General features: G+C 49.3%; 1 protein-coding gene across 1 annotated transcript in view; it reads left to right on the top strand.

The window, feature by feature from the left end:
* The first annotated feature begins 6,187 nt into the window (after positions 1-6,187).
* The window catches only part of rnf220a (ring finger protein 220a), a 130,514-nt gene continuing 119,778 nt past the window's right edge, over positions 6,188-16,923 (top strand). The window contains exon 1 of the mRNA XM_086172340.1: positions 6,188-7,085. Within this exon, the coding sequence (XP_086028466.1) occupies positions 6,431-7,085 (655 nt within the window). The 5' untranslated portion in view covers positions 6,188-6,430. The remainder of the gene's footprint in view (positions 7,086-16,923) is intronic.

Below are 16,923 nucleotides of genomic sequence, written 5' to 3'. Positions count from 1 at the left end.
CCTGCGCTGGCGGCCTCGGGACGGCGTGCAGAATATCTTGGATCGAACCCGTTCCCTCCCGCAGATAAACGTCTAGACACTTCTTTTCTTTCCTTTTTTTTAAAAAAATCTTTATTGATGACAGGAAAGACGACCCCCCCCCCACACACACACACACACACACTCACACACACAGACTCTCGCCATTCTTTTTCTCCGCCTGGGAGGAAATGAGTCCGCGGAGGGGAGAGCTGCTGCTGCTGGTTAATGGTTTGATTGCATTGGAGAAGGCAGGGCCTCGTGGAGGGTCGACGTGCACACGCATGCATGTGTGTGTGTGTGTGTGTGTGTGTGTGTGTGTGCGCGCCATCCCGCTGGCAACAAGAGAAAGTCAAAGAATTAGCTTAATGAGGGGCAGAGAGGAGTTGTGTCGGATGTCGGATACTTTTTCGGCTCTCCATATTCGCCGTGTCTCTTTCTTGTCTGCGCACACATACGCGTGCACGTGCACACACACACACACACACTCGGCATGCATGTGCACGCGCGCCATATCTCTCTCAGGTTTCCTCGTCCATTCGTCAATTAGTCCGTGAGCTGGATCAGAAGCTCCCCGCTAGGAGAATAAGCTAACACCGAGACGGTGCAGCTTCCATCGATCGTAGACGTGCGCTCTTCCGGAAGGGGGGGGGGGGCAGCTGGTTGGGCATCCGGGCAAGAAGAACCCCCCACACACACACACACACACACACACACACACACACACTCCCCCCCCCATGCACCTTCTCCCCCCTTGGAACCTCCTCTGGTTAGCATCGCCGCTAGCTAGTAGCGAAGACCCCTCCTTGAATCCCTCTCCATGACCTTTCACCTCCACCCGTTTCCCGCTCCTCTGATTATCATGATTAACACTCTCTCCGCGGGGGATTATTAACACACACACACACACACACACACACACTTGAAAACCCATTTCAGCAGGAGGGGGGGCGGGGCGACCCGGAGAAGTGGCTGGATTTGAAATAGAAACCCGCAGAATAATCCGCCCGACGACTTGGATAAATCAGGATTAATTAAACCTGCTGGGTTCAGATTATTCAAACCAGGCGTCGGCGGGATGACGGCTCCGCCGGGCTCCGGAGAAACCTCAGAAACCTCAGAAACCTCAGAAACCTCAGAAACCTCAGAAACCTCAGAATTTCGTCATCCGCCGGGTCCGTTCTTCTTTTTTTTTTCCGTTAGCGAGCCGCTTAGCGAGCCGCTAAGAGGTCGGGACAGGACTTCAGCGGGAAGTATGAACATCCGATGGAGATCAGTAGAAGATCCTGGACTCCTCCCGTCCCGTCCTGCGCTTTCGGTCTTGGAAACCTTGCAGAAGAAGGAAAAAAAAAAAAAAAAAAAAATTAAGAACTCCCTTAAAGATAAGGATAACTCTTGAATCCCCTTAAAATGGACTTAAAATTCCCTTAAAGTTGAAGAGGAAGTTTCTTGGGAGCAACCAGCAGGAGAGGCCTGAACATTTGATCGCTCCTCCTCCTCCTTTTCTTCTTCCTCTTCATCCTCCTCTTCCTCCTCTTCCTCCTGGACATGCTCATGCAGCACGCCGCCGCCGCCGCCGCCGCCGCCGCCGCCGCGAGTCCTCGCCGGCCCTCTCCAATCCGCATCGATCTCCACTGCCGACTGTCACCCGGGGCGTCATCACCAAACCAAGTGTGTGTGCGCACACGTGCACACGTGTGTGTGTGTCTATGTGTGCGCGCGTGCACGTCTACCTGTTATTGAATCTTACCGTAATATTTCTTTTCTCTGCCGATGCATTTATCTCCCGCTAAGCTCCTGACTGCGGATCTCATATCCCAGGATGTGGAGGGCGGGGCGGGGGGGCATTTGGATGCGGAATTAGGGTTTTACAGCGTGTGTGTGTGTGTGTGTGTGTGGGGGGGGGGGGGCATTATGGGGGGGCGGCGAGATAAATGGGTGCGATTCTTATTCACAAGGACGTCCGAGCTTCGCCCGGTGGCTACATGACTGAGTGCATTTCAATAGTATCGACAGTGGCTAACACACACACACACACACACACACACACACACACACACACATATACAGTGTACGTGTGTACAGACGCTCACATGTGCACTGTGGAATGCAGAGTGGACGCATCTGCAGGTCGGATCGGGATTTTTCAAAAACAGAAGCGGCTGACGCCCCACCAAAGAGTGGTAGCGTCTCTGCAGCTAAGCTAAGCTAAGCTAAGCTAATGGGACGCTCTTTCCCCCCGGGGGGAATCTTGTCTTTCTTTTTTCCGGCGGTTCTCAGGCTCGGCTCAGGACGCTCCTTCCCACACTAATGCTTGTGTCCACATCTCACCGGGGTGCGGAAATTTAAAGAAGCAAAACAAACGGCGGGGGGTGGGAAAGGAGTGGGGGGTCGTGACATTCCGGAGGGTTCCTCCGTGGCCTCCTTGGCATCCATTTTATTTTTTTTAAATGATTATTTCAAACCCGCTCTGGAAGGTTGATTTTCTAGGGACGCTTGGCGATGTCACATGGACGTGAAGGGATATAAAACTACAATTCCCAGAATCGCCCCTCCTTCCTCCCCGCGCGTTGGTTAGCCAGTTAGCAACTGGGATGGAAATAGCACCGGTACCATCAGCTAGCGTCCCGTCTTTTCAAATAAAAATCCAGATGGTTTCTCCCGTCGATGTGTCGGCGTTCAGGAACACAAACCCGCCGTTTCCCTTCTGGGATCCGTCTACTTCCTGTGTTTCTACACGGCTGGATGTGTTCCTGTCAAACCCGGGTTTCAATCGCAGCAACGAAGCGACATCCAACCCTGCAATGCCGGCATGTTCCTTCAGGCACACGTGTGTGTGTGTGTGTGTGTGTGTGGAAGAAAGTTGCGTTGTGTCACAGTCTGGCCCGTCTCGTGAAATGAAAAGCGAAAGGTAGAAATGTGAGTGGCGCTTTCACGCTTGTCGACAGTGTCTAAATATGTCTGTTCTTGCGGTGACACACACACACACACACACACACACACACACACACACACACACACACACAGAGGCGACGAAATGTTTTTTATTTAGAACAGAAAAAAAACACACACCTTGAAAACTCAGCCTTGGAAAAGTGGATCTACTTCCTGTCTGAAAACAGGAAGAAGGCAGCAGCTTGAGATTGGATTAGGAGGTCAATTAGGAGATTATATCTCCCAGCTGGATTGCACGGGATTATGTACCGAGCCAGATTAGCGAATCCGCCATTGCAATCCAGCGAGTATAGCATGTAGCATGTAGCATGACTGAGCAGCCTTATTGAGACGCGATTCTCCGATGGAAAGACAATTATTATCTCTTCCAGCTAGATTGAACAGGATTATAGCTAATCCAGGATTGTAATGCAGCTATTTTAGCAGTTAGCATGTTGCAGAAAGTGAAAGTTTACAAGAATGTTGTTTCTCAAACAGTAGCCCCGCCCCCTCCACCCTCCGACATCCAACCAGAAATGAGCAACTCCATAAAACAACAAATCTAAACTAATAACTTTAGCTTACAAACCGCAATGGCCATCTGTAATGGCTGGTCGAATCCTTACCTGACTCCGCCCCCTCATTCTGACTCCGCCTCCTCCTGCTGACCCCGCCCCCCCCACATCCCCGCCTCCCATTGGAAATTCTGCATGAAATGAGGTTAAAATATGTATAAAAACACAAGAAAAAGGTGTAGAAAGTGCAGATTTGACATGAAACCCCCCCCCCCTTCCACACACACACACACACACACACACACACACACACACACACACACACACTCTCAGCCCGGGGCGGTTTGTGTTTAATATCTGTCGGACAGCTGTATCATTCCTGCGCGGCGTAATGAAATTATGCGTCGGCGGTAAACGCTCCCCGCTGACATTTCCTATTATGAAATACAGGGAGGCGTGTCAGCCGCCGCAAATGGGATTGGAAGTGGCGCTGACTGACAGGTGTGTGTGTGTGTGTGTGTGTGTGTGTGTGTGTGTGTGTGTGTGTGTGTGTGGGTTGGGTGTAATTGTGCTGGTGCATTGATGAGTGATGTGCGAAGGTGTGTCTGTCCGTCATCCAGAAAACAAACAAACAAGCCGCAGTGATGTCATGGATGTGTGTGTGTGTGTGTGTGTGTGTGTGTGTGTGTGTGTGTGTGTGTGTGTATGTTCCTTTCCTTTCCTTTCCTTTCCTTTCCTTTCCTTTCCTTTCCTTTCCTTTCCTTTCCTTTCCTTTCCTTTGCTTATCCCCCTATCACAATGTAATAACACTGTAGTAATAAGAGTGTAATAACAGTGTAATAACAGTGTAATAACAGTGTAATACAGTGTAATTACACTATAATAGTAGTTAATTACCCTGCTGTCACTGCCTGGGATGAAGGGTTATTTTGGGCCTCAGCTCCACGCTCAAGGTGCTATTTCCAGGGCGGGGCGTGTTCTGGGCGGGAGGGGTTGTAACGTGACGCCATGGCAACCGTCCAGACCAGAGGCATGTCCGCCGCTCCGAACACCGAGCTTCTGCGGTAATGTAGAACATGTCACTGCTGCCCGGCCGCCGCCGCCGCCTCTGGCACAGGCCTTCTCACCTTTCTGTGTGTGTGTGTGTGTGTGTGTGTGTGTGTGGATCGGGTTCGGCATTGATCGTCGCCTGCAAGAACGGCCGCTGGTGATAAAAGGTTTTTCAGCTTTGAGTTTCTGTGGGATTTTTGGGCCTCGATCGCAACTGTGGACGCAGCTTTGACCTGACCTTTGACCTTTCCTAACCTTTCCTTCTGCTGAAGGAACTTTCCCCTTCTTTCCTCTCCACTTGTTTCCTTTCCTTTCCTTTCCTTTCCTTTCCTTTCCTTTCCTTTCCTTTCCTTTCCTTTCCTTTCCTTTCCTTCCTTCCTTCCTTCCTTCTTTCCTTCTTTCCTTCCTTCCTTCCTTCCTTCCTTCCTTCCTTCCTTCCTTCCATCCTTTCCTTTCCTTTCCTTTCCTTTCCTTTCCTTTCCTTTCCTTTCCTTTCCTTCCTTCCTTCCTTCCTTCCTTCCTTCCTTTCCTTTCCTTTCCTTTCCTTTCCTTTCCTTTCCTTCCTTCCTTCCTTCCTTTCTTCCTTCCTTCCTTCCTTCCTTCCTTCCTTCCTTCCTTCCTTCCTTCCTTCCTTCCATCCTTTCCTTTCCTTTCCTTCCTTCCTTCCTTCCTTCCTTCCTTCCTTCCTTCCTTCCTTCCTTCCTTCCTTCCTTCCATCCTTTCCTTCCTTCCTTCCTTCCTTCCTTCCTTCCTTCCTTCCTTCCTTCCTTCCTTCCTTCCTTTCCTTTCCTTTCCTTTCCTTTCCTTTCCTTCCTTCCTTCCTTCCTTCCTTCCTTCCCTGCATCCTTTAAAAACTCCTCTTCCACAAAATATATAAAAACCCAATCAGTCGCGACGACCTCATCTTTAAATCTCAGCCAATCAGACGCTCGATAAACCCGTCCCCTTCCTCTCGGGCGGCGGGCGGGCAAAAACCTCCGAGATCTTATTTTCCCGTTCGGTCGCGCCGCTTCCACCCGGACCAATCGGGCGCCGCCATCTAATCCCCGCGAGGAAAAGATCGCAGTCTGTTGCCACGGATGCCGGGAGAGGGTAGGGGGGGGGGTTATGGGATGGCGGCGGCGGCGGCGGCGGCGGGGGGTCGCGGGGTCAAGTACGGCTAATTTATTCACTCAGTCAGATTTCCTCTCGGCGCGGCGGAAGGCAGATGGAGAGTCCGATACGATATCGCCATCCGAGCCAGCGGGAGGACGGGGGGATCGACAGGGGAGATGCAAAGAATAAAAGAGGCCAGATAGTAAAAATCGGGAAATTAAAAGTCGTTAAATAGAGAGATAGCAGAGAGCAGGCTCAGATTCCTATCGGTGTGTGTGTGTGTGTGTGTGTGTGTGTGTCCTTATCTGTGAGACAAGTGGTTCTGGTCCAATAGGATCCCGCGAGATGGGAGGAATAAGCGGCTTAGGCGGAGATCTGAGATGGGGGGAGGCAGATTAGGCTGGTGGAGGACGAGGAGGGGACATCTGGAAGGAGATGGAGATGATGTTAGAACTTCAGTGTCAGCTTGAGGACACCTTCTCCACCTTCTCCACCTTCTCCAGCTTCCCCTTTGTTGATGCATTGACACCCATTCCTCAGATTATAATCCCGTTTTTAACGTGTGTGTTTATCATCTTCTCCAGGAACCACCAAGATGAACCTCCTCTGAGGACCTCCCGGCGTCCCGGGAGAACTTTCGTCCTTTTCTTCGCGTCTCCACGGCGAGGGCGGACGTCACCTCCCCCCCCCCCCCACCCTCCCGCCCATGAGCCGAAGCGGCGCCGCCGTCTGATCCGAGCCACTTCCTGTCGACCTCCTCCGCTTCCTCCTCCACCTCTTCTTCTTCTTCTTCCTCCACCACCACCTCCGATCCAGACATGGACCTCCACAGGGCGGCGTTCAAGATGGAGAGCTCCTCCTACCTGCCCAACCCGCTGGCGTCGCCGGCGCTCATGGTGCTGGCGTCCACCGCCGAGGCGTCCCGCGACGCCTCCATCCCCTGCCAGCAGCCGCGCCCGTTCGGCGTTCCGGTGTCGGTGGAGAAGGACGTCCACCTGCCGTTCAACAACGGCTCCTACACCTTCGCGTCCATGTACCACCGCCAGGGCGCCGTGCCGCCGGGGTTCCCCAACCGCGACTTCCCGCCGTCGCTGCTCCACCTGCACCACCAGTTCGCGCCGCCCAACCTGGACTGCTCCCCGATTAGCATGCTCAACCACAGCGGCGTCGGCGCCTTCCGGCCGTTCGCCTCGCCGCCGGAGGACCGGGACGGCGCCCCGGGCGGCTACCAGTCGGCGTTCACGCCGGCCAAACGGCTGAAAGGCTGCCTGGACGCCGAAGCTTCGCCGCACCTGCGCTACTCCGACGCCGACGGGAAAGAGTACGACTTCGGCGGCGCCCAGATCCCCGCCGGCGGCTCGCCGAGCAGCGCCCTGAAGGCCGTGGAGGACAGCGGGAAGAAGATCTTCGCCGTGTCGGGCCTGCTGTCGGACCGGGAGACGTCCTCCAGCCCCGAGGATCGCATCGAGCGCTGTGAGTACGCCTTCCTCCCGCCGGTGACGGACGCCGTCCGCCATCCCGGGCGTCCATGTTGTCCCATCATCTGCGCTAGCTGCATTAGCATTAGCCGTTGGAGCGCCGCCATTAGCCCGCTCTCCGCCGGGACTCTGATTAGCGTGTGCGCGGCGGGTTTTTGGTGCGGTGCTGTTTGACCATGTTTGGTGTGTGTGTGTGTGTGTGTGTGTGTGTGTGTGTGTGTGTGTGTGTGTGTGTTGAAAGGCCTCCAACTTGTGATGGCTGGCGACAAGAGAAGGCATTATACTGGTGGTGGGTCCCCGAGAGTAATGTAATGCAAGGCTGTGTGTGTGAGTGTGTGTGTGTGTGTGTGTGTGTGTGTGTGTGTGAGCGACCATGCTCTTTGCCATCAGCATTCATCATAGCTCCACACTGCCAGCCCTGCTGCCAAAAGATTTGCCCACACACCCGAAAACCCTTGGCACGCCATATTTTGTTTGCGTGTGTGTGTGTGTGTGTGCGTGTGCTCGCTTTGCACACACACACACACACGCAAGCTGCATCGAAATACCTAAACTTGGAAGGAGGCACCAAAAAAAGACGGATAAATGCTCAGGGTTTATTATCGTCTTTTCGTTAAAGTCATTATACCACTCTGGTTTGTATTGCATGTGTGTGTGTGAGTGTGTGTGTAAGTGTGTGTGTGTGTGTGAGCATTTGAGGGATGCATCCTTGATGGAAGACATGAGAGACAGAAGCGGCGACCTGAGACTGATCCGATAAAAAGACCACGGCGGCGAGGCCGAGGAGATGAAACATGGAGGGATGAAGAAAGGAAGGAGGGGTGGGGGGGGCGGAGGAGGGCGAGAAGGAAGGGGGGAGTCGGGGATGGTGGGGGGGGGGCGGAAAGAGAGAAGAGGAAGATATCAAAGGTGCAAAAAACTGGCGGAAAAACTGCTCTAGAGCGGGATTCTTGTAAAATTGTGGAAGAAAAAGAGGAAACGCTCGCCGCCGCCGCCAACATGGCGGCAGGATCCCGGGTGGGAGGCGCCCATGTGTCGTCTTAGAAACGTCTGGATCTCCGTCTAATCAGGTTAAATCTTGGCACAAGTAGCCTCCACCTTTACCGCCGGGCCTCTAATCCGATTGGCTAGCGGGCCGGCAGGCAGACTTATGGGTTCTCCTCCACCGGAGCGAGCGCCAGAACAAAACAAACCTCCCGGGGAGGACGGCGCTACGCTACGCTAAGCTAACGCGCTATCTGGAAGCCCGGCGGTGGGACGGGACAGGAAGCGGAGACAGCGTCGCTTCCGCTTACATTCGTGAAAATTCCTGTCGGAGAATCGGACAACGAGACGGTTGCCTGGATACGGGAGGGAGCGGCCTGGCACGGGTTAGCATTGTTAGCATCTGTTCACTTTTCAGTTCTCCGATGTGGACCGCGGCGGCGGTGGCGAATTCGAGCACCAAAAACGCAATCTGGAGGATTTCCCCGTGACCCGGGGGGAGATCGGGCGTTAACGTGACGAAATATGCGAAAAGCGGTAATAATAAGCGGTAATCCCGTCTGGTAATCTGGGCCAATCTGCCGCGGCGCTACATCACATTAGCTAACACTCGACCGCCGAGCCGGCTAATCCCGGGCGTCCCTCTCTTCATACTTCATATTAAAGCGCACGTCACGTGGAGACGCCCGTTGTCCCGGCGTGTGCACGCCCGGTGTCACGCTCACACACACACACACACACACACACACACACACTCTAAGCCCTCCCTAAATCCCCCCGTTGCACCGGCAGGCACGTCGGCTGTTAACTAAACCCGCTAACCTGTCAGCCGCTAAACCTGCGCATAAAAGCCCCATCATGCCTGAAGAGGACGCCGCCTGTCGTCTTACGGCCGCCGCCGTCGACCTCGCCGCTCCGGAACGTTCCGGAATGAAGAACGGAGGGTTTTTTTTTTTTTTTTTTTTTTTTTAATTTGGCTCCCCGTACTGTTAAATCAGGGGTTGGAATTAAGCCACCGGGCTGCGTGAGGGGAATTAATGTATGTGTGTGTGTGTGTGTGTGTGTGTGTGTGTGTGTGTGTGTGTGTGTGTGGGAGTGTGAGTGAGGTGGAGGTGTGTGACGTGTACATCATTTCATATGTGCACATGCTTGTGTGTGTGTGTGTGTGTGACATCTGTGATGTGTTTGTTTACATTCTCCCGGCTGCATTAACAATGAACCCGATGCCCAGTATCATCCTTCCTTCCTTCCTTCCTTCCTTCCTTCCTTCCTTCCTTCCTTCCTTCCTTCCTTCCTTCCCTCCTTCCTTCCCTCCTTCCTTCCTTCCTTCCTTCCCTCCTTCCTTCCCTCCCTCCTTCCTTCCCTCCTTCCTTCCTTCCTTCCTTCCTTCCTTCCCTTGCCTTCTAAATCGTCGGCTGGCAAAACTCAGATCATTTTCATTGTGAACAAAGATAAATTGGTGAGAAAGAGGAGGACTCATTGAACAGTTGCACTTTTGTCAGACGCACACACACACACACACACACACACACACACACACACACACATCCCTCTGTTTTCCTAGAAGGTCTGGATGACAGACCTCATGTTGACAGATAACACTCACATTTATTTTGACAATTTCATTTCTTTTTTTGAATTCTTTGTCTTTGGGGACCTTCTCCTCCACCTTCTCCTCCACCTTCTCCTCCACCTTCTCCTCCACCTTCTCCTCCACCTTCTCCTCCACCTTCTCCTCCACCTTCTCCTCCATCTTCTCCTCCACCTTCTCCACCACCTTCTCCTCCACCTTCTCCTTCAGTCTTTTCCCGTCATTTCCTGTTTTGCTTCCTCTTTCACGCTGCTGCAGGCGAAGGGTTAAAAGAAAAGAGGAGGGGGATCGGTCAAGGAGACAGAGATGCTCATCCCTCCGCGCCCCCCCCCATCTCTCACACACACACACACACACACAACACACACACGCACACACACAAGCACACACACAACTCACACTCACACACACACACACCCTCCATCTCTGCCTGTCACGGTCTAGTGGCAGGGTTAAGTTAAGTAAGAGTGTTCTAATAATTAAGACTGGGACTCTCCTGCCCACCCGCCTGTGTGTGTGTGTGTGTGTGTGTGTGTGTGTGTGTGTGTGTGTGTGTGTGTCTCTTCCTGTCAGTGCTTAGCCAGATGTTAAAAGGCTTGTCCCTCTCATGTTGCCTCCCTGTCAGTCTCCACTGTGTGCCACACACACTCTCTCACACACCCACACTCACACTCACACACACACACACACACACACACACACACACACACACACAAGGGACGTGTCCTTCGTGTGGTGGCTGTTTACCCCCAAGTGTGCCTCCTCTGCCCTGCTGACAGAACCACCCACCTACGGTGAGGTGTGTGTGCATGTGTGTGTGTGTGTGTGTGTGTGTGTGTGTGTGTGTGTGTGAATCAATACCCCCCCGCCCCCCCAGCTGTTATTGTTACCATCACTGTGAAAACCCCTTAAAGACAGAAGTATCTACAGTTTTCTCCATTTCCACCCCCTCTCTGGGTGGCAACCAGCAGCAAGCATCAATTGTGTGTGTGTGTGTGTGTGTGTGTGTGTGTGTGTGCGTGCGTGCACGCCACTCGATGTGAGTCTTGCGGTCATTGTTGCGACGCTGTGCAGATCAAGGATTAGTCGCTTCCTGTCGAGCCTTTTGTCAACCCAGCCACTCCATTTGGACACAGATCAGTGTGTGTGTGTGTGTGTGTGTGTGTGTGTGTGTGTGTGTGTGTGTGTGACAAACGAGCCGCCGAGAAGAAGAGCGGACGTGACGGGAGGATTTCCGACTGACAAAGGGTTCTGTCTTGTTAAAGCTGAAGGGGAGCCGAGGCCTCGTCCCATCACGGGCCGCCGTCGCCGCCGCTTCCCGTCGCCGTTTATTCGCAAATAAACGTCGTGAAAAGGCTTGATTTCCTCCCGTTTTCCACCAAATCCTCCACAACTTTCATCTGGAATCCACAATCAGGCAAAGAACATCATCGGGGAGTTGCGTTCCAAGACCCCCCTGAAAAAAGTGAATTTCCACGAAATAGAAAAGTGATCATTTTGATGGTATTTACAGACAGAACGACAGAAAAACTTTATTTATCCCTGAAGGGCAATTGGGAGGCACATGGGGTCGCAGCATCAGTAAAGGAAAGTTTAGAAAAAAAAAATAAATAAAATTTAGAAATATAATGATATCATATATATATAAATAATATAAAGAATATATATGTATATATGTAGATAAAATAAATTACTTTAAAAAATGGTGCAATAATACAGTATGCTAAACACACTTGGATAATCGTAACATAAGATAAGATAAGATAAGATTAGGTTTATTTATCCCCACCGGGGAATTTATTTTATGACAGCAGTGTACATGTTATAGTGTGAAAAATAGATATGAATAAAAATATGAATAGAAAGACAAAGACAGCAAAGACGTTACAGAATGAATCGAGAACATCAGGGATGAAAATGGACAACAGAAAGGAACAGGAAGGGGGAAAATAGACAACAAAAAACACAAACAACAGTAAATGGGTAAATTAATAATCAGATTGAATGCAAAGTATATGAATTTTTTGATTTGTTTCTTCCTGCAATCGGCGATCCACACGTCCAAAGCATTTTTTATCTTTAAAATCAATTTAATTTGTTTCGTCATCGCTCGTTTTGCCTTTTAACTGCAGCTTAAGGTCCCTGTCTTGCTAATGTTAGCTTAGCGGGGAATCGCAAAAAACACTAAACACTTTCGGAAAATTGTAACGTGCAATAAACATTGAAATACTTGAATGATGATGAATTTAGAGTTTGATTTTACAATATATATATATTTTTTTATATATTAAAAAAAAAATCATAAAAGCAACCCCTAAAAACCTGATTTTTTAGTTTCTAGAGAAAAAGAATATTTTCCAAGTGAGAGAATCATGGAGAAATAACTGCAATATTCAAATAAAAGCAACCCCCTAAATCGTGTTGTTTTTTTCCTCTAAGAAAGAGTGTAATGGATAAATTATTGTATTATTTCCAAAAAAGAGACCTCCTTTAAACATAATTTTTAAAAATTTATTTTTTTCCCCAAGATAGAGAATCATGGAGGATAATATCCAAATAAAACCAACTGCTAAAATTTGAATTTTGTTTAATTTTTTTTTCTTACAAAATAAAGAATCATGCAGAATTATCGTAATATTTTAGCAAAAACAACCCTCTAAAAACCCAATTTTTTTAAATGTGTTTTTTTTTTTTCTTTTAAGACAGACAATAATGGCAAAATCACTGCAGTATCACAATTACATGAACAATGTGATGTTTTTAAATGTTTTTTTCTTCCAAGATGGAGAATCGCTGGTTAATTACCATATTGTAAGTGTTAAAGCAACCATATAAAATCTTTTTGCTTTTTTTTTTACTATGATGGAGATTCACACAGAATCACCACCGTATTTTTCGTAAAAGCGCCGCCCCGACAATTTTTTTTTTCTTCCACGACAGAGAATCCTGCAGAATTTTTCATCATATTTTACTAAAAGCAACCCCAAAAAAAACATTTTTTTTTCATTATTTTTTTTCCCCAGATATTAAGTTGAAGCCCCCCGAATCCCACTAATGTCAACTTGGCCAGAGACTAAAGCCCAGCCTGCACACACACACACACACACACACACACACACAAACACACCAGTTCCGGAATTCCTCCTGGCTCCCCTGGTGATGTCAGCTTTGACCAGTTGGAAAAGAAAAGAGAGGAAAAAAAAAAGAAACCTAGCGTTAAAAAACTCCTCTGATCCTTAAGCAAGCACTGCACACACACACACACACACACACACATATACACACTCACACACACCGGCAGCGACGTCTCATATAAAGAGTTTGAATCTGAATATTCAGAGTCGGACGCGAAGCCTCTGGGCGCCTCCTGATGCAGACGTGCTAAAAGATTCTTCTCTCCTCACTTTCCTCCTCCATCCCTCCATCCCTCCATCCCTCCATCCCTCCATCCCTCCATCCCTCCATCCCTCCATCCCTCCATCCCTCCATCCCTCCTCCACCTCCACCTTCTCCCCCCATCCTGTCCCCATCTCCCTCCCCCTTCCCCCCCTCCTCTCCTCAGTAATCTAATCTGCAGCCAGTTTGTGGATGCAGTCTAGTGTGACAGAACCCCCCCTCCACACACACACACACACTCACACACTCTCACTTTCACACACACACGGTTTTCCAAAAGGCCCACTGGCTTGGCAGAGGGTCCCTGCCCCTCCCCGCCGTGGTCACACCCTCTTTAATATTGAATTATTCATCAAATCTGATTGGTTCCTGCTGATGGCAGCCATGATGCGAGCGAACAGTTTGTGTCCGTGTGTGTGTGTGTGTGTGTGTGTGTGTGTGTGCGCTTAAGAGGAGACGGAGAAGGGGGTTTTGGGTTCGAGATCGTTAGTTGTTCTTAACGCGCTGTCGGTTCACGGCGCCGGACTGGCCCGTGTGACACACACACACACACACACACACACACACACATATGGGTGTGCATCATTTAAATGAAGCAGAAGCAGCTAAACCTCACGCACCTGCAGAAACGTCATCGTTCCACATCCAGACCGAAACAATCCTCTTTTACAGCCCCTCCTCCTCTTCATCATCTGCCCCCCCTCCCCCACCTCCCCGTTGGTTTCTAAAACACACAGGCGTCCCTCAGGGGCGAAGCTTAGCATCTGCCACCAAAGGCCTCTAAAGTCCCTCTAGAAAGGTGAAACAAATCAATGTGTGTGTGTGTGTGTGTGTGTGTGTGTGTGTGCACGTGCCAGAACCCGTGCTGGTCATTAGCCGCGGAGGGTGGGTTGGGGGTTGCATTGCAAGGGGAACAATTAGTGCACTGCGGTTCAGCGTCCACCTCCCGCTTGTTAGCATCCAAGTTAGCGGGTGTAATAACGCTAGTTGTTACACAACGGAACCGCCGACGGTGGTTTGAACCCCCCCCCCCCTTCCCCGTCGTCGCAAGCAGCCACTTCCTGTCGGGGAGCGGTAACTGCCGTGTTCGTAAAAAACATGGGTGGGGGTTCGGCGAATGACTGGAAGTGCGGCTAATCTAAATGCTAATAAGCTGCTAGTTAGCGGTTGAGCCGCGCGTGCAGATGCGAGGCGCTCGCAGGAAACAAAACAAATTCCAAGATGAAACACCCACAGACTCAGAGACGTGCACGTGCCATTTTCACGGCGAACGCTACCCCACCACCACCACCGCCGCCGCCGCCGCCGCCACGGAATTCACCCCGGCCTCTCGTTTGGCGTCCGTGTGAAATCGCACCGATGGGCGCCGCCGCCGCCGCTAAAGGCGTAAACAGCAGGCGATCACGGATTTGCCCGCACTTGAAGAAAAAGGCAGGGATAAAAGCAGGGGGATGAGTGCGTCGTCAATTTGCGCACGTGTGTGTGTGTGTGTGTGTGTGTGTGTGTGTGTTTTTTGTGCCCCCCCCTCAAGCAGCTCTGCATATGTTAGCAGCATTGGGTGAAGTTCCAATGTTTGCAGGTCACTCTGCCTTCGCATCCACTTAAAAGTTAAAAAAACAACCCCCCCCCCCCCCCCCCACACACACACACACACACACACACACACACACACACCGGAGGTGGATGTGTGTGGAAACCCGGCCCACTGTTCAGCAGATGAATAATTTAGCGGTGTGTGTATCATCTGTTTACCGTGCTAATCCATCTGTCAGCAGGCACCTATCGATTCGCGCCTGCTTGGTAATTGTGCGTCCGCGCATGTGCACGTGCACGTGCCCGCGCCTGGGTGCTCATGCACATGGGCACACACACACACACACACACGCTCACACAGTAAAGAGACACATTTGCACATTCACCTACGCTGGCGTACGTTTTATGATCTGCAGATTAGCTTATTTAGAGCTAACCAGCTAACTTATGCTAAATTAGGTGAGCTGTCAGATGACCCCCCTGCACACACACACACACACACACACACACACACACACACACACGCACGCACACACACACACACTCACACACACACTGAGTGAAAGCGGCGTTGGGGTCAAGGTTGCACACTTCATAAGACTTCAGTCCGGTGTTTTTGTTGTTGTTCTGGTCTTGGTGATGATGTCATCGGCGATGATGTCATCATTGATGTCATCAGAAGGATGTCACAACATTTTAAGTTAGCGGCAGTAGATGTTGCTGTTTGGGTGATACCTTAAAAGTTCATTCAAGGAGTCTTATGAGGGTTTTCTACTGTATTCTATCTATCTTATCTTATCTTATCTTATCTTATCTTATCTTATCTTTCCTTATTTTGTTTTATCTTACCTAATCCTAGTTTAGTCCTTGTTTAACCTTACCTCACCTTGTCTTATTCCTTCTTATTTTGTCTCATCCTCCTTTATCTTAACTTATTCTATCTTAGCCTAACAAATCCAAGTTTTTTTTTCATATCTTATCTTTATCTTATCTTAACTAACATTACCTTACCATCTTATCATATCTTAGCTTGTCTTATTTTAACTTATCTTATCTTATCTTATCTTATCTTATCTTATCTTATCTTATCTTCTAAGTATAAGAATAAGAATAAGAATAAGAACAACTTTATTTATCCCGAAGGGAATTGTGCCACAGTTCAAGTAAAACATAACAATTATCTTATCTTATCTTATCTTATCTTATCTTATCTTAACTTATCTTATCTTATCTTATCTTCTAAGAATAAGAATAAGAATAAGAATAAGAATAAGAATAAGAACAACTTATTCATCCCGAAGGCAATTGTTGTGCCAGAGTTCAAGTAAAACATAACAATCATCTTATCTTATCTTATCTTATCTTATCTTATCTTATCTTATCTTATCTTATCTTATCTTATCTTGTCTTATCTTAACTTTCATTATCTTATCTTATTTTACAGTGTCACTCTTTTTTAGTTTCCATCCTGATTATAAACAGGAAGTGGTAGATAGCCCCCCCCCCCCCCCCCCATTGGTTGGAGCTGCGTCAACCGCTCGATCAGCCGATCGGTGGACGGCGGGCGCTTATTGATCAATCGGTTCGGGTCAGATTTTAGTCGGATATGACTGGAACCCCCGTCACCTCCCTCTGATGAGATGACCCGGGATTCGTTTTCTTTTTTTTTTTTTCTTTCCTCCCCCAAACACTCTGTTCTGAGAGAGAGAACGAATCCATGGGTGACCATTGATGGTTGTAATTATTAAATGGCTGGTTTTAAAAGCTCATTGATTGATGTCATTAGCGACTTGAGTGATTACTAATTGCTGCTTTAGTATGTTAACACATGCACACGGACTCTCTTACACACACACACACACACACATGCACACACACACACACCGCTCGAATCTGCCCGTCTGGTTTTGGGTGAAGTGAGAAACAAAGAAGAGGAACGTTGATTATGGTGTGTAAGTTCAAAGCAGCGTCGTCAATAACTGAAATAGATGCTTTGTCAGCAGCCGACATCCCATAATATCACGTCAGCCAGGATTAGGGCCGTTAGCAGCTCCATCACACAGTGCTTTTGTTGCCTTAACGACATCCCTTTTCAAAACAAAAGCTCAGATTTAATTGATTATTCTCATCACCGCCTGTTTTTTTTAACACCATTTTCAGAATAACAGCTGGAATTGTATTTATTATTATTCCCTGATAAACTTGGTAAAGTGGCTAGTGCTGTGTTGTAATACACTTCATGTTGTAGTACAGGAGTACACTTCCTGTTGTAGTACACTTCCTGTTGTAGTATACTTACTGTTGTAGTATACATACTGTTGTAGTACAC

Source organism: Fistularia commersonii, chromosome 25, assembly GCF_037954325.1.
Source record: "Fistularia commersonii isolate RoL2024-O1a breed Wild chromosome 25, RoL_Fcom_v1.0, whole genome shotgun sequence".
Lineage (NCBI taxonomy): Eukaryota > Metazoa > Chordata > Actinopteri > Syngnathiformes > Fistulariidae > Fistularia > Fistularia commersonii.
Note: the sequence above shows the minus strand (reverse complement) of the source record. Positions and strands in the feature narration are given on the sequence as shown.